Source organism: Passer montanus, unplaced genomic scaffold, assembly GCF_014805655.1.
Source record: "Passer montanus isolate IOZ18808 unplaced genomic scaffold, ASM1480565v1 scaffold15, whole genome shotgun sequence".
Classification (NCBI taxonomy): Eukaryota; Metazoa; Chordata; class Aves; order Passeriformes; family Passeridae; genus Passer; species Passer montanus.
In genome coordinates, this window is record NW_024362051.1 from 6,486,668 (window position 1) to 6,510,248 (window position 23,581).

The 23,581-nt window shown below is 42.0% G+C and overlaps 1 protein-coding gene across 1 annotated transcript in view; it reads right to left on the bottom strand.

Annotated features, from left to right (window-relative positions):
- TRPC7 (transient receptor potential cation channel subfamily C member 7) overlaps positions 1-23,581 on the bottom strand; it is a 71,650-nt gene that overhangs the window by 3,419 nt on the left and 44,650 nt on the right. Inside the window, exons 5-10 of the mRNA XM_039701487.1 lie at positions 20,359-20,575; positions 15,430-15,663; positions 13,376-13,640; positions 6,917-7,112; positions 3,739-3,960; positions 1,462-1,542 (exon numbers count right to left, since the gene is read on the bottom strand). Coding sequence (XP_039557421.1) covers positions 1,462-1,542; positions 3,739-3,960; positions 6,917-7,112; positions 13,376-13,640; positions 15,430-15,663; positions 20,359-20,575 — 1,215 coding nt within the window. The remainder of the gene's footprint in view (positions 1-1,461; positions 1,543-3,738; positions 3,961-6,916; positions 7,113-13,375; positions 13,641-15,429; positions 15,664-20,358; positions 20,576-23,581) is intronic.

Below are 23,581 nucleotides of genomic sequence, written 5' to 3' on the forward strand. Positions count from 1 at the left end.
TGATAAAGATATTGTCTTTCCTAGACTAGTTTATTCCCAAATCATGGCAGCTGTATTGACTTGTTCCTTATGCTTTTCCAAATACTGCATGGTTAAATTCTGTATATTTTTGTTATCCCTCTAGAGCACTGTTCATATGTAGTCTTAAGTACACAGGCTGCAGAGGCTGCAGACACATCCCTCGATAAACACTGCTAAGCTAAAAGCAACTGCTTCAAAGGTTTTCCCAGCTGTAGAAGAAAAGCTTTCCAGCCAGATTATTACACTGTTCCTTCTTCTTTATTTTTAGATAATCAAGACTATTACATTCTCCTTATATTATTTGGGCAATTTCTTTCTGCAGCAACCAAAATGTTCTAAGGTAATTTGAAGACAAACGTGGCATTATTAAAACAAAATAACAGGTACTTATATTTTTCTATCTATTTTTCATGGTCACCTTTGACTTTTTCAATATTGGAAATAAAGGTCTAATTTACCACAAACACTAGGTGGTCTCATTGAGAAATAATAACTGCAGGAAGAGAAGCAGTCCAGCAGAGGCTGACACAGCACTTGTGGGTTTGAATGGATGGAGACGTGTCAGAAGTGCTGAAATGCCACTTTGAGCAGGACACAATCTCTCATCCCTTTTCCTTTGATAGAATCAAGCCAACTAACTCCAGGTGCCAGAGTGAATGCATCCCATTTCTAACTTAGATTTTTAGATACCTCTCCTATTGTGGTAGAAAAGCATGAAAAAGTTTTAAAACCAGTAGAAATTCTGTACTGGTTTGCTGAACAGCTTGGGAGCCCATTGTGCTGGAAGCTGTACTAACATAAGACAAACCACTTCTGGAATTGCCCTTGTGCACTACATTTTAGGCAATTTAACTATTATTTTCCTCATCTGTCTTTAATGTCAGTCCCTTCAGACACATCACTTGCCATCAGATTTCTTTCCACTTTATGCTAAGGAAGAAAGCAAAAATCCTGCGGGGCACAAGAAATAACACATCTGCTGGCACAGCACTGGTGCTGGACAGGCAGCTGTGGTAGCCTGTGCCACTCTGCAGCCACAGGGGGTTCTGAACCGTAGCACATTGCAGGGTGAGCTTGGCAGGTCAGCCACTGCCAGAGGAAGCACATGCAAGTGTTAATGCAGCAGCTGGAGAGATGGCTGAGCCGTGGGAGATGAAATGCTGTCAACGCAAGATGGGAGCAGTAAAGGTTGGGTGATGTGTGTTGAGTTAAACACCCTGGAGAGGCATTAATTAGCATGACAAATGCTAACACCATGCGTATTTCCATGGGGTACAGGCTGCCTTTGTTTCCAAATCACCCCAGCCCAGCCCTGTGCCAGTCCCCAGCCTGGCACATGCCAGGACAGCATGGCTGGGAGAAGGCAAACGTGATTCTTGCAGGTAAGAGCTGGGCACTGGCAGAGCCGTCCCCTGGCTCCTGCTTTCATGCTGTGGTTACCTGGTATCTCGTGGGCTTGGTGTAAGCGTTCTTCACAGAAAAACTCTCTGTGTTTTGAATGCTAGAGTGAAAACGAACTTTCTGAAATTATAAAACATCATGACATGATTAAATCAATGATAGCTTCTCGTACCCAGACAGCCCCAAACTAAGCAGAGCTTTAGAAAAACAGTAGGAAATGGTTCTGTGTACAGTAGAGTGAAAGCCAGAACATTCAGGCCAAAAAGGGATTTTTGGAAGACATAAAAAACAAACAAAAAAATTACACAAATTAATGGAAAATCTGGATTCTAAATTATCTAGACAGAAATGGTATTTACACACAAGTTTTAGACAACAAGGTGTTAAGAGGCACAAAATATTTTTATCTTAATGAGCTGATGCTTATCAATTCAGAACACAAGAAAGATAACTACTTGTATTTGGAAAGAACAAAATTGTGGTACAAAACCAAATTCTGAAACACAATTGATTTTCACGGGTCCTTTTAAAACAGCAGTACCCTTTGCTATTTCTTTCGGGTCAAGAAAAATATGCATTTTTTAAACAGACAATTCTATTTTTATCAGAGGCATGACAGCTCTAGAAGCTTCCAAGGAGACTTTTCTGGACACTACACAAATATTTGTTGGAGGTTTCTTTGACTGTAATCCACCTCTGAGGTTTTTGATCCAATACTAACAAAAAAAAAAATTCACTTATTCAGAGGAATAAAGTCGTAGGCTTCTGCACCTATATGCAATTATATGTAGAGGGGAGGCCCTGCATAAGGGTTTTTCTTCCCTGGTTGAACCAGAGATCCTGATTATTTTTTTCTTTCAAATCAGGATGTTTATAAGGATCAGATTAAAAGTCTGAAGTAATAGGGTAATTTAAAAAAACTTTTTTCTTACTCATCAGGTGTATCATGAGCTTACAGAGACTCTTGAAGATGATATGTGAACAAAATCAATAGGCAAGGAAGAAATGACTGATATTCTTAATTGTTTATGCTAAAGCCATGGAAAATATGAATTTTGCATGAGTTCCAGGAAAAGGGCAAGCCAGACACTTTCCCTCATCAGGCTTGGGGAAGGAGAGGCTTTGAGAAAATTTTATTACTTTATTTTAGGCTTTGAAGCAGAAATTAAATTTCAAACAAAGCGAGCTTAGTGCAGTCTGATTCAAATAACATTTAAAAAACATTTAAAAATCATTATTTGAGGTAGTTGAAGGAGAAACACTTCTTTCATTTTGAGACTCCACTGTTCTAGTGGCTCTTCCAATAATCAATAGCAGTGCTAAATGAATTTGTAGACATGCTTGTCTATCTCAGCGATGCTCCCCATGCTGATAGTTAAATTATTTGATAATACAGAGTAGACCCCATGCACAGACTTCTCCCTTCACTTTAGGTGCTGGCAGAGACTGGGTGAGCACCAGACCTGAGCAGTTCTCTCAAAGTCCTGGGAGGATGATCCTCTTTGGAGGCTGTAGCCTTGCCTGGAGCTGGATGGTTCACCATGAGCTGGGGGGGCTCACCATGAGCTGGGGGGGCTCACCATGAGCTGGGGGGGCTCACCATGAGCTGGGGGGGCTCACCATGAGCTGGGGGGGCTCACCATGAGCTGGGGGGGCTCACCATGAGCTGGATGGTTCACCATGAGTTGGGGGGCCTCAGGATGGTTCACCATGAGCTGGGGGGCTCACCATGAGCTGCGGGAGGTTCACCATGAGCTATTGGGCTCAGTTGTTTGCTCGTCCAAGAGATCCAGGCTGACCTTAAAGCAGCCTACATGTCCCAAAGCCAAATTCTGCAAAGCCTCCCCCAGCTTCCCTTCTCCTCAGTCTCCCTTCCAAGGTTACAGCTGAAGGTGGTTGCACACATCTCAGCTGGAGAGTGCCACCCTGTTGTCCCCTCCCTGGGCAGTGTCACACAGCTCAGCTGGGAGAGCATGGAACAACAGCCCTGAGCCAGACAAGTCCTGAGCCTGTTTGTGCCTCTGCTTCTGCCCCTCTCTTTGACCTTGCTTATTTGGCCTTGGCGTGCCTGCTTTTACAGAATCTTTAGAAGAGCCTGCTTTTATAAAGATTGCTCTTTCCCTGGTGCCTGGTGCAATGAAGCCACACCTTTGGGAGGCCCCTCTGCTTGCAATGTGATAGAACAACGTGCAGTGGTGAAGTCCTGTGAGAGGCTGTGCTGTCCCCACAGTCCCTGTGTACCCTGCAACCCCCTCCAGAAGCTCCCTGGCATAAATCCTTTCCACAAAGAAGCTGAAAAGTGGAAATAAAACATACCCGTTTTTTGGAATTCAGCATCCCCATCTCAAGGTCATTTTCACAGTTTTTGGCCTTAGATTTGCAGAGTTTTATGAGGCACATTTTTATTCTCAGTATGAGATAATAAAATGATTTAGGGCTTGGCACTAGATTAAAAGGAGCAGGTAAAGTCCTTCCTTCATCAAAATAGGATAGCCAGAGCTTGGCACGTGCAAACTTCCACTCCACATCTGCGTCCTCCTTGGGAAGGGAAGAAGAAAAAACAAATCAACACCCAAATTAGTAAATAGAAAGGAATTTAGCTCTGACCAGGACAAACATAGAGGTAGGAGTTAAGTACAACCAAATTCTGCCTCCCAGAACAAGGCCCCTGCTCAAAATGTGTATTTGTAGGCTTCTCTGTGGTAATTTCAAAACAAGGAAAATTTAAACAAAGTGATGCATAAACAGAGCACATGTGTGTTCCAAATATTAGACTATTTCCTTGTATATCAAAGGGGTTGTCTCAGTAACAATCTGGTTTTTTTTGCTATGCTGATAAATGGATGTGCCAGAACATAGAGACATGGAAAGCAGAAGAAACTTTTATGAGCACAACAACAGCAAAGACTGTCTGTGATGAACTGCAGTGCTCTGTGCCATCTGTTACCACTGCACTGGCCAGGAGTCCCCTTAGAGAGGATCAGACACTGCTTTCTTCTGTCATCAGCTGATTTCCTCTTTGGTCCTTCCTGTATTCACCACCATTATCTCTATACACCTTAATTCTCCTACTATTCACCTCCTGCCACTGATGAAGGTGGAGAAAAACTCCATCATTCAGTGTCTGTGAATGTCCTTTATCAATTGTCAAAGTGGGCCAGGATCACTTCCAAGTAACCAGGGCAAGGTTGGCAAATATTTTATGGGGGAAATAATTCTCTTGGCATTTATACAGGAGGATGATCAGGGCCATGTACCAGGAGCATTTATCAGGCAGAAGAAAGGATGAGATACAGCTGCTGCACCACTATGTTCATTGTGCTTTACATGGAGGGCAGAAGCAGCAACAGAGGTGAGGATCTGCCAGCTCCCTGTACTTGTGTACATCTGTGTTCTGCTGGAATCCATAACCTCAGGAACTGCCATGACACCATGGAGATTAATTCTGCCACAGCAACAGCAATGTGTCTTCACCAGAGCAGCAGCATTCCATTCTGCCATTTGCTGTTCTCATGGTTTGGGGTTGCACCTCACAGAATCCTTTAGGTGAATTACAGAACAAGCCACTAGTGAACAGTTCTAATGCCTTTCTGCTAAGCAGTTAAAAGTTCTGCTGATGGGAGTAGTTCTGTTCTATGGCTAGCAAAAGGATTTCTTTCCATAAATCCAAATTTGTCAGGAAGCACCAATACTTGAGGCATAAACAGAGGAAGACCAGAAGCAGCAAAGAGAGATATTAAATGGAAGGCAGGAAAATATGGTCTTGTCACTCCAGCTAATAGCACACCATCTGCCCACTGACCATAATGGAATTTAATTCCTAAGTAATGTCCATCCCAGGACATTATTGACATTGCTCTGGTCAGACAAACACTTGGGCAATAGGGGCTTCCTCTGCAGTCAGTCACCACCCCTGGGGATATTGAAAGATGTGTAGATGTGGCACTTGGGGACATGGTTTGGTGATGGCCTTGGCCACCTGGATGAATGGTTATAGGTTTTTTCCAACCTATATAACTCAGATTCTACAATTCTCTTTAATCTTCACAGAGATTCACAGAGAGTTCTCGAAGTCTCACATAGTGAGTACTGAAATTAATTACTATAAGAAGAACTAGTTTTTCTTCAATTAGGAGGATCTGGGCCAAACACTCACACTTGTTTTGATTGCTGATACTTACAAGTAATCTTTAACAAATTTTGAAAATTTCCATGTAATCAAGAAGGATGACAAACCATTTTGACAAGACTTTCACAAACCATTTGGACTTTCACAAAGTTTAAACTGGAAAGTTAATTTAGGCCATCTATTCAGATATTTTCAGAGATCGTTTTTCTTCAAGCGCATCTCTGTCTATTACAATAAACTAGAAAATGCAGTAAGAGGCTGAGACCCCTTCTGAAGTAAAACTTTTTTCAGGTGAATAGGATTCAGGGAATTGCTTGATCCTATGTGATTAGAAACCTTTGGAGAAATGACTCTGCTTTCTGCAATCCTGAAAGGTTCTGGGGCAGAGAGCCTATGTAAGGTCTCTCTGACATTTCGACTCAGTTACAGCATGCACAGGATAGAGTTATATTTGTACTCCAGTTCATGGATGAATCAGACATTACAGTGAGAAAATATTTTCAGCCCTGGCCTTTTTCAATGTCAGGTTTGGAGGGGAGATTAGGACAAGTAATTACTACAAACCCAACTGCAGAAGTTTGACATTTAACAAATCAGAAGTAAAAGGTGACTCAATATTAACATTATCCAAATAATGTATTTTTTGCTGCCTTTATTTAGATTAGCAGAGAGTTGTTTATGTCCAAAGCATTTAGCAAATCCACTCTGCTAACAGCCACACTACTGAGCAGGGCTGGGTAAACCCTGCAAATGCCTTTCTGCAGAAACCTATTAATATTCCTTGAGGGCTCTGTTTATATGCTTTAAAAGACGTTTTTTTGTAAATGTCCACAAAGTCATGTTTTGCAGACCCTAAAGACTCTTCAAAAAAATTATATCAAGTTTTATGCCTGGTAATTGGACAATATGGAATTTCTAAACATTTTCATGAATGCACATGAGTTTCAGATCTACATGGGCTGGAGTGTTTAAGCAGTAGAGAACAGGGAAAAAAGTCAGAAGAAATATTACTCTGTCATAAGCAAACAATGCAGCTAAGGCAACACACATGGATAAATTAGCATAGCCAACAAAAGGAATTAAAAATATCACAAACCGCTTTCATTAAATGCATGTAAAGAAAACTTGGTTTACCCACAGAGGGTCATTAAAAACAAGGAAGCTGAAATAGTTATAGAAATGATTCATTGTTTATTATTAATTAAATCATAATTTCGGGAGAGACTCAGCCTTAACTGTTATATGATGGATGATGTTTTCAGGATTCTTACCTTGGATGTAAAGTAAACTACAGCCTCCTTGCATTTTTAGCATTTTCATTATCAGTAATAATTAAGTTTGAGTTTGCAATCTGATTTATCTTACCTCAATTTCCTGATAGGAGTTGTTGATCATGGCTATTAGCATATTAAGCAGCACAACCACCATAGTCACGTTATATACTCCATAGAGTACATATCCAATATTCTCAATGAATTTATGGTCGTACTTCAGCACCACAGATATCACTTCAGATAAGCCAAATATTGACCAGAATAAGGTTTTAAAACTTTCTTCTACCCTAAAAATAAAACAAACAATCTCTTGATAGAGTTGACACTGGGTTAGCCAGGCCACATGCTAACAATAAAAGCAGCAATCCACAAATATAAATATATCTTGGCACAGTTATTGCAACCCATTATCCATCACCCAGGGATGAGCCAAATCACATTTCCTGATTTGATAAAGAAATATGATTTCTGATTAATACTACAAAGTTACAGTGTGCCCTGATTTGCTCCATCTGTTCCTATCAGGTGCATTACACTTGGATTTTGTGTCCCTAATAGGGATGACAAATCCATGGGCACCTTGCAGTTTGAAACTTTTTATGTAGGGTTTTTGCTTCTACTCACTCACTCACTCTTTTTTCATCCCAAGCAGATAGTACCAAGTCTGACCTCCTTCTCTGCAGTTTCTGGAGCAGAAGAGAAGCATGTCTTTTACCCAGGAGAAGAGATTGAAAAGTTCTGCATTGTGGCATCGATATAAAGAACACTGAGTGCAAATATAGTCAGACCACAGCCTGAGTTTCTTCCCATCCTGCTCTGGGACTCCAAACATGTCAGACACTCAAGCATTTGTAGGAAGAAATTGGATTTAAGGAGTGGTAGAAGATGTTGCAGAGAGGCATTTCAATTTGATTATTATTCTTGCTTGAAAGTAGAAAGGAGCAAGAGGAAAATTAAAAGGTTGAAAGACAGGAAAACGGGGAATAAGCCAATGACAAAGAGAAGTGGTGCTGGAAAGAATGAAGCTGGACTAACAGGTCAAAAGGAGAGTCTGATCCAAGGAGTCAGGGCAGTAACAGGGGAGGAGAGCAGCCACAGCTGAAAAGGACAGGAGGAGGAGGAGGAGGAGGAGGAGGAGGAGGAGGGATGCTGGCACATTTTGAAAGCATTTTGCCTAATATTTAACTTAGAAGGCATTTTGCCTTTGCTGAGCAGTCCTTAGCCTGTTAGCAGTTAATTGCCTCCTTTCTCCTCCTGCCTGCCAGGAGGTGGCACCTTCAAATGAAACAATGCCATATAAAAATTATTTTGATGAAATGTTTCTTACTAGGGTTGCATCTTACTAATCCTGCTAAATCTGTTTATAAAAACAGCTTATAGACACAAACCATGGCATATTCAACCGGAAAAATAAACTTTATGTCAATTCCAGCATCAATTACACCATTCATAAAAGCAAGAGAAATTAATTTCAAGCCTTTGAAAGCTGGTGCAGAATTCCTGGACGGTTCCTTTCTGCTGCAGCAAACTGGTTTTTAATTCCCATCATAATCTGTGGTAGTCCATAGCTCATTTACAAGTAGTAGTAAAACTGCAGTAAAGAGTATAATATTTGCTCTGTATATTGTTTTGTGGAGACTAACCTTGAATGATGTTTCCAATAAATGTTGCACAACTTCCTGGATCTCCAGAGTCATGGATACCCCATTTCCTGATCCCTGCTGCTCTGCACGGCTGCAGGGATACCCTTGAGGGATCTCTGACCGTGCTACACTCAGGTGCCATCACTTTTCCTCTGCTTTTCCTCTCCTGTAACACTCTGCTCCTTTCTCCTGCCCTCATCTGCAGCTGAGCTGACCTGGCATTAATGTGTCAGACTCCCTGCACTGTGCAGTGGCAATCTGGCCACTGCTTCTTCAATAGACGTTGTGTTTTCCAGTTAAGGAACACATATTACACCAATGATCTCTGGTATTGAAACCCACCACCGAGGAGATTTCCGAAACTAATAAAAACCATAACTCCAGCCTTGAGCCCAGCTGCACCCTGCTATTAACTTTCCTTTTTAATTTAGAAAGGTTCTCTCAGTTTTCCACCCTGCTGGCAGATTTAATACAATGTGTCAGCTCTGCTCCTTTTCTGCAGCTCAAGCATTGACCTCTATACTCGAGCAGTGCCAGATTCTCCTTGAAAAGTAAATTGAGAGCTGCAAGCAGCCTTGACCACCCTGAGCCCCAGAGGCAAGCATGGGGGTGCCAGGTTCCTCTGTCATGTCCATAAACTGGATTTACAGTGTCTGGCAAGGGACCAGTGCCCATGGTGGTGGGACTGGGAGGCTGCTGGAGAGGCTGACCCAACCTGTAGCACCAAAATGATGTTTAGCAGTGCCCCCAGGCAGATGCAGGTCTCTCTCTGTCAGAGGAAATGATTTAAGGAGGCCTTGTATTAGTCCATCCTTACCCTTCAAAAAGGCTGGATGACTCTTTCCTTCTCCCTGTTAGATTATTGCCAGGTTGCACGGGATTTGGCACAGGTTGCAGGGAACATCAGTTGGGCTTTTTGTTTTTTTTCCAAGATTAACTCACTAAAGCACGAGAGGACGACGTTGGGAGCCAAGTTCTCAAGGATTCCAAGATGCCAATGTGTCTCCTTGTTGCCAGCTAAGCAATTTACCCCCTTCCTGCAAGGTCAGCAGGTGTTTTATCCTTCTCAAAGGCAAACAAATGAAGGATTTAGGAAGTCAGGAGTCCTGCCCAGACTGACAGCTCCTGGCAGCAGGCGGGTCTGGCAGTGACAGATTGGCAGATACTCCCTGTGGAGGTGGCTATGCAGCATCACTCTCTTTACTGTGGTAGAGCTGACTGCACTGGGGAGACCACAAAGATTGTTTGTTTGTTTCATTGTACTTATTTCAGTAAAATTTAAATATTTTTCATTGAGGAAGGTGATGCTTCCTAACAGACCATAGCCAGCTATCTATTTGCAGATTTTCCTCTCTTTTGTATACAGCTGTATGCTGTTCATCAAAAAGGATCATGGCAAGGCTCTCATTTCATATCAGTCTTGTGCCTTCCTCTTTAAAAAACCTTAAGGCATCCTTTCAGATTTATCTCCTTAAATGGGTTTGAGAACTAACTCTGCCAAAAAAGCAATGCAGTCAATGTAATCTACAAAACTATCACATTTTGACAAAACAAAACAAGTAGAAAAAAGCCTTCAAGCCTCAAAGTAGCATTGGCACTGAACAGTGAGTCACATTCCCCTTTGGGGAGAGTGAGACAGAAAACCTTGCCTTGTAGCCTTCAGCCTGATTTCTGATGCAGAAAGCAATGTGAACACAATCAGCCTTGCCTCCATTTCGATTTTGTTTGCATAGCATGTTCTTAATTACAGGCTGTTTCAAGAGCTGTGTGCTGTACACAGCATCTGATAAACAGATAAACATAGCTGGTGTGGTGCTGTGGAAATAATCTGCTCTTCAGCACTGAAGAACTTCCAAAAAATTTTGAAAGTGTGTTTAGTTAAATAATCTCTATATTTAACTGTGTGGAGTAAAGACAACTGCACCCTTATTTCCTTTGCTTCCAAAACATCAAAAGGAAAGAAATGACAGAAACTTTGTATAATAGCTCAAATCAGAGGCCACTGGGGTGCTATGTGCTTGCTCTGTAGATGAACAGAGAAGAAATTGAGTACACAATTTCAAAGTACAGTAGCAAGGGAGGGCGAAAGTTAAACCAAATATTCACTAACTATTATCATTAGAACTAAGCAAACAATTCCCTCAGTGTACACTCTTTTTTTTCTGCTTACATACTGCCCTGGGAAGGTGTGCTTTTCTTAAATGTGTAATTTGAATTTTAGTGAGCAGCTGTTTGTCCAAGACTTCCCACTGAGGCAATCCAGGGAGCTGTCAATGCTGTTTGGAACTGCCCACAGTCAATTATGGGCACAAATCCAGTGGGTCTTTTTCTGTCACAACTGTCCAAGTGACCTCTGAGAATCAGGTCCCACAGTTAAACAGTCACATTTCTGACTGCAAAACTCACTGTAAAATTTTATCCATCCTCATCAAAATTCACAAGCATGCTCCCAGGAAATGCCTTCTGTGATGTGCTGCAGTCACAGGAGGGTTATGAGGACACCAAAGTAAGCATGACCCCTTTTTGCCCCAGTGATTTTTCAGGGAACGAACAGCTGTGATACCCAAGCTCTAGTACCAAAATCTTCCTCCTTTCCATGAGTAAGCTGATGGCAGCAGGAGACCACCACCTTCAGCAAGGCCAACAAGCAGCCACCCAAAAAAGAGCAGGAAGCATTGCTACCACTGGTGTCTGCCCATCTGCCAAAACAACCTTGTAATTAGCTTATTAATATTGTTTGAGACTCTCTACCTCAGGGCTTCTAGTTTGTTGCATGGAATGTCTAAGAAGGATTTTTGGGATGAATGTAAATCTATTCTCTTTGTTTCACATGATGAAAGGGCTCATTTTCACTGATCATCATTTGTCACTCCTGTGTGTTTAAATAATCAGAAGAAAGTATTTTTAAAGTCTCTTCCAAATTTGAAAGGAAAATTTATGCTCATGGAAAATTTGCTTTATAACAACATGAAGTCCCGCCAGGATATGTAGTCAGCAGGCTGAAGTTAAGGAGGATTTCTCCCCAGTCCAAATATCCCTTGGGCATTTAAAGCAATCTTTACTCCAGTGAGCAGACATCATTTTAGTGAATGTTTGGTCATTATTTCAATCCAAAGACAGTAACTACTGGAAGATGCACTTAGATAATGAGTGCTAATAAGAGAGCTACTGGGCTGAATTGCACCAGTGACTGCAATTTGTCAGTGCTGTTCTCCAGGGATGTGCCTGGGGGATGCCACAAGTGAGGGCTGCTGTGCCACCAGGCAGTCAGGGGTGGTACTGCCTTGATTCTCATTAACTCTTGTGCTTCAAGGGCATCTTCTTTTCAAATCTGAAGAAAGTCCCATCCCACACGCTCAGTCCTCTTCTCCCTAACTATCGAGCACAGATAGATGTAAATGCATCTGGTCTCACAACTCCTTCCATTAAAATACATCCTGAGGCTCTAGGAGAGGTCTAGTAGGCAAATTTGGCTCAACAAGGGAAAGTAAACATTGTGTTAGAGGTTACATGTGGCACAAGAGGGTGGTGTGGTAAAACTGCAAGGCAACAGCCACTTGCAGGACAGAAATGATGTTGGAAAGGTCATTTCTCCATGAGAAGTGATGAGCTTAGCCCCAGGCTCACTGTGTAACACGTTCCAGAAGTGACACATCAAATGTCTGCTGTGCACACAGGAACCACTGGGGGCTCAGGCACTGTGGCTTGGGAGTGGTTTCCTGGAAGTCAGCAAGGGGAAAACATCATGCCAGGCTTCCCACAGACAGGTGTGTGGGAAGGAAAGCTCCCCCTGTGTCCCTAAGGCAAGTCAAGTGGATTTGTGAGACACAAAAGTGCTGTCCCAATGCTGTGCTGGTGCCACACTGCAGTGAGGGAGGAGGCTTTCCCCTGGATGCATGGGACATGTCCCTCATACCCAGCAGGACTGTCCCCTGCTCTGAAAAGTCCTTCAGAACCTCAGCTACAGGACTGGGACTTGTGTTCTTGGGGTCCTGGAGAATTGAGACTGCATTTTGCCCTGCCACCAAAGGGCTGTAATTTCAAAAGCAGCCTCACTCTGAACTTATTCCATTGGAATTTGCCAACCTCTTTCTCTTTCCAACATCCCTGACGAGGTGAAGGAGGGACCCCCAGCACAGACAGCTCTGCAGGGCTGGGCGTGCTCCAGGGGAGCATGGCCCAGGCAGACCCACTGTGGGGAGGAGCCTGGTGTGATGCTCTGTGCAGCCTTCACATGGCTTCTGCTGAAAAGTTCCCAGTCAGGGCCTAAACCCCACATCCCAAGCACCCTGGGTGGTTTGCTCTGTTCTGAGCACCATGGCCAGCAGCTGGCTCTGCAAAAGGGCACCCAATAATGACAGCTGCACTGAGGTGATGTCCTAAAACAGACCACACGATTCCAGAATATTCTGAGTTGGACGGGACCCACAAGGACCATTGAGTCCAACTCTTAATGAATGGCCCCTCTGGGAATTGAACCCACAATGATGCCTCCTGGAGAAACAAAAGCCTTCCTTATTTTACATACATTTCATCTTACAGGTTTAAGAACAGTAATCTTAGGTTTAACTTCTCCACTGCTTCTCTTGAAACATCAAACTGAACATCTCACAAACAATTTCCCTGATCTGCTATTTTGATTTCCACCAGAAACAACGGGTTCTGAACTGCTCCTCTGCCTGCACTCAGGCCTAGAGCTGGCTGCCAGGGCTGCAGGCTGTGGCACAAGTTTCCCTGTCAAAACCTGGGTGTGATTTCCCCCCAACAGCTGCAGCAGGAACCACCTGAGCCCCAGAAGGGCCCGAGCCCTGCAGAGCAGCCTCCTTCCCTCCTTCCCTCTTCCCTCCTTCCCTCTTCCCTCCTTCCCTCTTTCCTCCTTCCCTCTTCCCTCCTCCCGCAGCACTCACGTTGTAAACGCGGGGTTGTACTTTGCACCAAGGTAGTAAGAGTAAAGGTTGAACATCCCAATCATGAAGGCTAGGAATACCATGATGAAGATGACCATGAACTTGAAGATGTCCTTCACGGTCCTCCCCAGAGAGATCTGCAGGGGGCCGAAGCTTTCGTTGGCTGGAAGAATGTAAGCAATGCGGGAGAAGCTGAGTACCACAGCTATGGCATACAGGCCTTCTGAAATGATCTGGGGATCCGAGGGGAGCCACTTGTTCCTGGCTAAAACAATACATGTACACTAGGTGTTAGTAACAAAAAGGGTTAGGGGGAAGCTGCTATGATAAATGACCCTTTTCCAGACTCAGTCTTGTATTAGGGTGGGAGTTAAAGAGGAAAAAAACCCAAATTTGGGGTAATTGTACACTTAACCACAACATTCTGTATAAATATGATGAATTAGTTGTATCTTTCACATGGTAAAGCAGGAAATTACCAAGTCACTGGGATTTACTGAAGCCACACAGTGAAAAAAAACAGCATGGCTTTAAACAAATTTGATATTTTCTGTTTCCTAGTTGAATATCAACTGTGCTGTGCTTTCTCCATTTGAAGCTCTTGAGATGGAGAACCAAAACCACAACACAGTGGAGTATAGCTGTAGATTTGGATACAGGGCACTGTGTCAGTATTTGGAAAGGAAGCATTAGGGAGACCAAGATCTTCTATCCCCGCCATTAGATAAGAAAGTTAGGATTTGTTCAGATAAAGCAGGTATAAACATTGTGTACCATTCTTATGTTATCTCTAAATTAAAACAAGTTTCTGAAGTCTAGTTACTCCAATATTTTTACTTTAGAAAGCTTCAGGTATGCATCATTTACCTAATCTGCTGAAATGTAAATATTTATATTAATATGGCTTATAAGTGTCCTTGCATCAACTCAGGTTCTTGATGGAAAGATTGTGACTCACAGTTAAAACATGTGACATCTTCAGGGCCACAGCAGTAAACTTAGGCATTATTTGCAGTAATCTGAACCAAAGGAAAAGCAGCAGATGGAGGAATTCACAGGATCTTGTTGGGATATTCTGTTCTGGACCCTTTGCACCTTTGTGCCATGGGCTCACTCTGAATGGGTGAGCAGCAAGGCAGAGAGGGAGAAGCCACAACCTCATCTCTCTTGGCCTCTTGCTGCGTGGGCAGAGAGGGAGGCAGGAGCTGAGCTGGTGGGGCCACCCAGCTCCTGTGGCTCTGACTGCTGTCTGTGGGTGAGGCCCACAGCTCTGGGGCTGTGTGGGTCTGCCTCTGCTCTCCTGTCCAGCCCAAGCACAGCACCACAACAACCACCTTACAGCCCTGGGGAGCCCCTGGTGCTGCTTGGTGCCCAGCTCTGGAGCTCCTGCTGCCCCCTGTGAGCAAAAATCCCCATGGGTTTTGCCCAGGTGCCATCTAGAGCTTGCAATGTCTCCAGTCCCCACACATGTGTGAAGCTCTGTTCATTTTTGTATAGCAAAGGAAAACCATTTCAGCCATCCAAAAGAGCATTTTCAAGGCACTGCTGCGGCTTGCATTTCCCAAAGTCAGCACTTATGGATGATACAGGCTCTACAAAAATGTAGGTTTTGATGAGCAGCAGCTATTTTTATTGCTATTCTTATTTATTTTTGTAGAGGTGTTGGATGTAACAGAAATGCAGAGTTACTGCAGCCTCAGATTCTGTGTTTGTTCACACATTTCCCTCCTCTCTCATTTGGAAAGCCAAGCAGATTAATTCATCTGTAATTTACATTCTATTCTGCTCACTCAGAGTTCCTGATTATCTGTTGCTCAAGCTACATTTTCAGGATGTGATTGACCTGAATGTACCCATAGCACAAGAGCAGAGGCTGAATGAGGTTCGGGTCCTTGCTGACTGGTTAGGAAGATGGCTGGAACAGGTAGATCCAGGGAAAATTTGTTTTATTTAGAAAAAAACTATATAAATATCACAAAAAGAAAGCTGCTTTCAGTACTGCCACACATTAACCTAAGATAACAGGAAGTATTAGACAACAAAAAGCATCTTACCATAGGTAAAGTAAGCAACTTCAGGGGGAAGGGTGACATTATTGAGGTCATCATCCTGAACGTACTGATCTACGTACTGTTGTGCCTCAGAGGCTTTAAGAAAAGCCATGAACCTGGCAGTGAATGATGCCACGAAGATGGACAGCATCCCAAAGTCCAGCAGGTTCCAGAGGTGCACCACATATTCACGTGGACCCTCTTCCCAGATCTCCTTGCACTCCGACCATATCATACCTGTGGAGGGATCAGAGCATCTTGAACTGGCAAACACAGAAGGTGTTTCTGTATTCAGACAGGTCTGTTTGTTTCCTGCTTGCAGTGGCTTCTAAGACCAAAGCAAAAGACACTTTAATTAAACAAATTAATTGAGAACAACTCTTGTCATCTTTTCTTAAAAATTAATACAACCGTTTGTGCCTATGAAGCAGAAATCTCAAAATGTCACTGTATAAGTCAATGGAAAAGCTGATTTCTGATGATGACAGAAAAAGCACTGTTCAGAAATTCTGATGACAGTAGAAAATTCTACTGCTGATATAGTCAGAAAAAATGTAGATTTCCTCTCTTGTCCCCAGAATGACCTTCCTTCACCATGGCACTGAAGATGGCACTGCTTGCTCTGCTGCTCTTTTCCTCCTTCCCTAAGATAGTGTGTCCATTTTGAGAATGCAAACAGAACTGTTCAAGAGTAAGTTTAGTATGATTAAAAAAGAGTAAGACAGAAATTCTGTCCTTCCAATTTCATAAAGCTTTCTGTATTAAATAATGAATTTCCACATATTAAAGTCTGAACTACCACTTTGAAAACACTGAGTTTAGCCCAACTTTATGATTTCTGACAACAGACTTACAAATAAAACTAAATGCCAAACCCAGTGAATTCAAATATTTGACATCCATGTCCTCAGGTCAGATTCACCAATTTGCCCAACTTTCAATTCCAGCAGGGCTCCAGGGCTGAAATCTTACTCCTGAATAGCTAAAGTGTTGGAATATTTAACCCACTGATAAATATTTCCTGTGCTCTACCCAGTCCTGTTTCCATAGCAGCAGCAAAATTCACATTTAATCAAGAAGGAGCAGTGCCTGCCAATTTCCATGTGACCTCCTGCAATCTTCTCCTTTCTGTGAACTCCTTTCATCCTCTCTGCTGGAAGCTCTCGTGGTGTGGCATGTCAATGCTTTTGCTTGGCTACTTCTGAAGCTCCTGGAAGCAGGGGGTGTCCCCAGAGGAGCACGGGGAAGTTGGGTTACAGAGAGGGAAACAGGTCAGTGGGAATTTAGCCTGAGGGTGGAGGAGTGGAGAACTGCTGCTCTCAGTCCTTGTGCACAGGGGAGGATTTAAAGAGAAAAAGGAAAGCTGAGCCATCCATAGCACCATCAGCCAAGGTCACAGTGAGCCTGTGACCTCCACAGCCCTGGAGTCTCCCTGGAGATGTTCCCTGATTTAGGTCTGTCCTGGGAGAGCCTGAGATCTGCAGAATGCTGAGCAGAGGGCAGGAGAGGAGCCTCCCAGCTCTCCTCCTCCTGCTTGGCTGTATAAAAGCAGGAACTTCACCCCACACTGCCACTCACCCTGACTGAGATTTAGTAATAAATAGCCTAAGGGAGAAGGTGGAAGAATTGGTTTCTCAGGAATTTTCCTGGAGCAAGGATGAAATATTAAAGAAACATTTCTACCTGGAAAAAGAAAAAGCATTCCAGAAATGATGGATAGGAGCCATTAGCCCTGTGCATTACACATGTGTGCTTTATAAAGCACTTAAGGAAATATCACATGCGTGGTAGCATTGCCCAACCAAGCACTTGTTCACTGATGACCAGAAATGATTCCCATCCAAATTTATTTCTAATCTTGCTCCCTTAATATACCTAAGTCACAGATTAATGAAGTAAGAAGTGTCTAAAAGTGAGGAGTCTGACTAAAATTAGAACCCCTCTGTGAAAGTAACACGCTATTGGCCTATAATTTCCACTGTTCTTTCCCCCAGCTTTGTGGCAATCCTTTTTTAAAAATGTCTGTTCAGGACAAGTGGAAAAGTTACAGTAATTACTTGGTCAGTACTGCTGGGTAATTGTATATCCTTTGTGAGAGAGTAATTCAAAGCTCCTCTTTAGTAAAAGTATTGAGAAGAGAAAAATCAGCTAAAATTCAGGGGATGGAACATAAGATGAGGTATTAGAACTAAGGATGGGTAGTTAGACAAAGCAGCTCTGCCAGGATGTGATTAGATTGCAGTGTGCTGTTTCTGAGCCTCAGTGGCTCTGGCAGGGGGTATTTCCCTGAGTTTGATGCTCAGAGATTTGGGATATGAGCAGCTCTAGGCTCCAGCTTCTGCGTGTCTCTTGTTCCCACTGCAGGGGTAATCAGAAATGTCACCTCGATGGGCAATTCTGGTTTCAGCAGGGGAAGGAGAGTCAAGATACAGGCACAGCCCATCTGGAAGAAAAATGGGAGTGTGCAAGAAGTGTTGTTCACCACCTGTGCACAAAAAGGAACAGTTTGTCAGATTTCTATATCCTCTGGCCTGGTACATAAACCAGGAGCAGCTGATGTCGCAGAGCTGCCTTTGAGCCTTCCCGGGTCCACCAAAGGCTGTTGGATTAAGAGATTAATAGTGCTCAGATTGCATCTACCCAGAGTTCAACGGCTACCCTGGCTGCTTTTGCAGTGGGGATTTAGAAATAAACCCTCCAGCTTTCAGTGCACACTACAGTCCATGCTGTCCATGAGGAAAATGCCAGCCTTCCTCATTTGAAGGCAAGAGCTGGGAAGTCCTGGCCACAGGGAAGAGGCAGCCAAGGCAAATAATGAGCCCTGGGTGCATGAGCCAAAACTGCTGTGCACCATGTACAAAGGGGATGTTGGTCTTGTTTAACCTCCTGAGATCCCCATGATTCCTTAGACTAGTCTGGACAATTCACCTCATCCTTCATGTGCTCCAGCCTCAGCATTTACCAGAGGCCCTTGAGCCCTCTGTCTCTGTCATTAACGCTGGTATTAAATAACACTGGTGCCCATACAGACCCCTGAGGGACACCACTTGTCACCAATGTCCATCAGTGGACTCTGAGCCAGTGGCCACACAACCCTCCAACACTTTCTTACACATCTCATCAGCCCACTCATCAAATCCATCTATCTCTGATTTAGAGAGAAGGATGTTGTGGGGATCCATGCCAAAGGCTTTCCAGAAGTCCAGTTAAATGACATCTGCAGCTTGTCCTTGTGCACTTACACAGTCACTCCATCAGAGAAGGCCACTGGGTAGGTCTATGATGGCCACTTTAATTATATTTCTGCTTGCATATAGGTATTTATAATATCTGTAAGTTTTTAGCACCAGAAGTTGCTACCATTAGTGCTTTTACAATCCTTGAAGTTCGGGGTCACACATGGGACTCAAGAAGTGCAGGTGTCTGCAGGCCATGTGCACAAAACTACCACCTCAGTATTGCTGAAACATTTCTTGGAGGCAGACAGGTAAAATGGCCAGAGAAGATTGTCAGTGCAGATGTAGGCAGTCATTAGAAAATCTCATTATATTCAGGAGTCTGTACAATGAATCACCTTTCTTCTCCCAGAAAAGTGAAAACCTTCACTTTAAATGAAATGTTTTCTTCTTCATCTCTCAGGAACTCAACAAGCAGACAGATACCTACTGCCTATAAGAAAAGAATACCTAGTTTAAAATCTAATCATCTTGTCCAACTGCTTTAATATAATTTTAAAAATATATCTTACAGTCTTACTATATCCAGTCTGGCATCTATTCAGTATTTTCTAGCCTAATATCCTGTATGGGATTCTGATTATCACAGGGACAGGGAACAAAGAAACATTGGCCAAGAAGTCATCAGATAGAGCAGCCATACCCTATTTTTCGGGGGAATTTAATGCCATCAGTACTTATGGAACAGTGGAATTATTTGCTGCAAGAAGAGAATCAAAATCATGGTGGTGAACAAAAATAGCTACAGAAGAGGTAGACAAAGATTCTACAGAGTTGATAAGCTCAATTTCCCAAGAAATTCTCCTGAACTTGTTTAGATTAATGGTTCAAACTAAGTGACCTACCAGGAGTAAATGATGCTTGTAGGAAAAGTGAGACATCTGAATTAGTCTGAAACTCCTTAGAAATTTGACTTGTGCATGTGGCACACTTTCACACTCAAAGGGTTCACCCACAAGAATCCTTACTTTGTAATTGCTGAATAACTTAATTTCTTTTGTAAGATTTGAGCACTGCACTGTCCTCTCACCAGTACAAATTTCATACTACAAATTTCATAAAATCTAGCTCTTACTTGCCTAGGTTTCATCACTAGAGCTTGGAGTGCACTACAAGAAAAGCAAATGACATTATACTCATTTTGCAGACAAAGACACGGAGGTTCAGTGAATTACAGTAGGATCCCATGGCAGGGTAATGAATCAGACTCACCACACTTCTTTCTGCTCATTTTAACCCAGAGTGAAGCCACAGGTTCCTATTATAATATTATGTTCTTTAAGATGCAATGATTAAACCAACAGAGATAAATAGGCAACATCTATAGCATTTACGATGGAAAGTGGAAAAATCAGGTAAAAGAGAGAATTTGCTAAGCATCATTCAATGTTTTCAAAAGTGGTGGCCAAGATCAAATTTTTTGCTCCTCTTTTAATCAAAACTCTTGACATCAACCTCTAGACTCATAGTAAATTGTTTCAGTTTTGAGGAGTTTTCTTGGTTTGGGTTTTTTGGGTTTTCTTTAGCTTGGGGTTTTGTTAGTTTTTTGTTTGGTTTGTTTTGGGGTGGGGTTTTTTTGTTTGTTTTTGTTTTTGTTTAATTTTTCTTTTTTCTTTGTCTTGTCACTGTGTATCATGCTATTCCTAATGAGGTTGAATTTCCACAGAGGACTTGTGTTCATTTTGGTTTTACTTACCCAATACCCACTTCATGATCAGCAATTCTGTCCATGAGAACTGGGTTGTTTTCACTCTGAATATTTGTTTTGGATGATCCGTGATGGTCTCGTTGGGGAGATTTTTGACTCCTTCAAAGCGATCTGAGGCGTTCACTACTAACAGTCCAAGGAAGATTGTGAAAGAAACTGCATGAGCCACAAACTTCATGAAAGGACTTCGGAGGGTACGTCCCAGCTGCAATGGAACATGCACAGTCATAAGGTTTTTATTTACACACCTCCTTGATGTTTTTGCACTATAAAATTTGAAACCTTTTGCCCACGGTGAAAATGATTCAGTAATTGATTTTGGATCATTAGCTAAATCGGGTTTAGATTTGTTCAAGTTGTAATTTGCTGTTACCAGACACTATGCATTGGGTAATTTTCTATGCATGGCAATGTCTTACAGTGCCTCTTTAAACCCACATGTAATATCTAATTGCCCTGGCCATATGGTGAGTGGAAAATGAAGAGACAGGACATTTATATGAGAGATGTTTGTTTGTGCATGTGTGATATGAATGAACTCGTGTGTCAATATAAATCCTAATGATGGACACAATTCTCATCCTTACATTTAGAATCTTTTATTAATGGTGAACTCTTGGTTCATTATCAACGTGTAAGAAATAGCCTTCTGTTTAAATATGCTTTAGAAATGCTTTTCAAATGCTTTGCTATGATAGTCTTCTCTCATAATTAGTACCAAAGCTGGAGAATTACTCCCAGAATACAAGGATTTATTTCAAGACACTAAGCCAAGAACAAGAGCAGCAGGTCTCTTCACTACAGATAATTGTTCTGCTCTTCTTGACAAGCTTTCTTGATTAATGAATTTAAATATCACTCTTTAAATTTTAAATTTTCTGTGACCTAAGAAAACATTACTCCAGAATGATGGAAAGAGTAGAAGCATTTTCAGGAGCAGTAGGGTCAAAGCCTGTAGTGCTGGACACAACAGGGAGCAATGGAAGAGCTGGCCTGGATGGGGTCTTTCCAAACTCCTCAAAGCCAATTGGAATTTTTTTTTCAGTTTATTACTCATTGATTCATTCCCTTTGATGCCAAGATATCATCCATTTTTTCTTAATATCCACTGATTTGATAATAAAACTTCATAGGAAAAAGGACATAAAAAGGAAATTATTTGTTTTTGTATTTATCTCCAATAGCAGATTAATTCCAGGGAGCCCTGGTCTCTGCTTATGGCAGAACAGGAAATATTTCAAAAGCAGAGGTCTCTAGGTCTAGCATAAATTTAAAGGAAGTACTAGGATTCTGGCATTTATTTGTTTTTCTTATCAGAGTTTATAAAATGTCAATAAAATATTTTATAAAGTCGACAGAATAGGAAATCCTATTGGAAAATGTGCATGCTTCTAAATAACTTTCCAATAAAGAAAATTAAAATATCTGCTCTTTCCCGAGGTCCTTATTGACATTCTCTGAGGTCAGTAAGGACGTGTTTAGTTGGGCAGATATTGCACTGACCTGAAACCCAAGTTTATTTAATCTTGTCTAGAAATAATATGGCAGACATAGGAGTGGATGAATTGTTAAAACCAGTCTCAACCCTTACAGGTCTGGTTCACCTTCTGTGCTGGCACCATCGATGTCATTCTCAACAGTTCTTTATGGTTGATGTTGTGTAGATTTTGCTTTGTAGTAGAATTTATAATTTCAGTACTGAGCTGCATGGGGTGGTGGGATAGGTCTGGATCACACAGTTTTCCTCCTATGACCTGAGAGAGTTCAGACTGCAAGAGTAAAGTGGAACACCAGCCATGGATCCTTAGCAGGAAGTTTTTAAGAAAGTGCATTTGCAATCTGTTTGAGACTCATTTCTACCCTGAATTCACTTAAAGAGGAAAAGCAATACCTATTGAATCATGAATCCTCTCCAGAGACTTTTCCTGCTCTCTATAGAAATGTAAAAAAAAGACCTTAGATTAAAGTAGCATAGTCTCAGTTATCAGAGAAATAATCCCATGTATTACAGAACCAAATGGATTCTGGGGGTAATTTTCCTCATGATTTAACAGAAATCTGCATTTAGTTAATGTTACATCAGCCATTTGTCCCATTTATTACTGCAGAAAGCTTACCATTATTTTTTTTGAGCTGATGCTTTCTATATCTTCTCAGAAATCTAATTTTTAGCTAAGAGCTACAGAAGGTGTAGACTAGAATATTCTAAAAAAAAAATAAAATTATGAAGTGTCAATTCCTCCAGCCAGTCTAATGCTTTATCACAATAAGATTTTTCAAACAACATGATACAGCTAGACTCAAGGTGTGTAACTGCATGAGTATATAAATTTCTTGATTTTTTAGAAAATCAAAGTACCACCTTTCATCAAACCAGGATTGCAGGGTAGTGTCTGGCTATTACTGCTAAGATAGAAACACTGACAGTGTGTGAATACAAAGGTTCATCCTTAAGAGAGCAGATAATTTCATGACTTAGCATCCTATCTCCATGATAGAAAATAATGAAGCATACATTCATGTCAGAACAAAAATATATAGTGTGAGATCACTACAAAATTTTTCAGCTTGAGGATATGAGAACAAAAAAGGCTAGAAGCATAAGGAAAAATCCATTACTATGCTCAGTACTGTGTCTGTAGCAGAAGCATGAAGATGCTGTTGTAGTGATCTCGTGTATTTTAGGGGTCAAAAGGTACAGATATGGCTTGGGCAGAGGCAATCATTAAAGTTCCAGTGCTTCAACAGTGCAGAGTGTGTTGCAGTCTGAGCTGCACCCCACAAACCCCCAGTGTGGCTTCAGGAAATGAGAGAACAGCCAGACTGAGAGGGCTGTGTGTGAGTGACCCCTCGGTGTTGTGATGTTTGAGCGTGCACTTCAACCAACCCAAGAAAGAAAACACACCTTGAAGCTCAGCAGGCAATCTAAACAGCCCCTCTTGCTCTTGTCATTTCATTTTCAGGCAACAGACTGTACAATTTTTCTATCCAATCTCTTTTCTCTTTTCATTACCAATGAAAAAAGTTTTGAAGAAACTTTTTGAACAGTTTATTTCAGAGTCACAGACTCCAGGACATGGATGAGTCAGCAAGGATCTTTCAGGATAGGATAGGCTTAAGTTTCATGGTCATGAAGTGAATGAATGACTGACTGACACTAAAACTGGTTTTAATAAGTCGGTTCTATGCAACTGAATTAAAAAAATAGGTA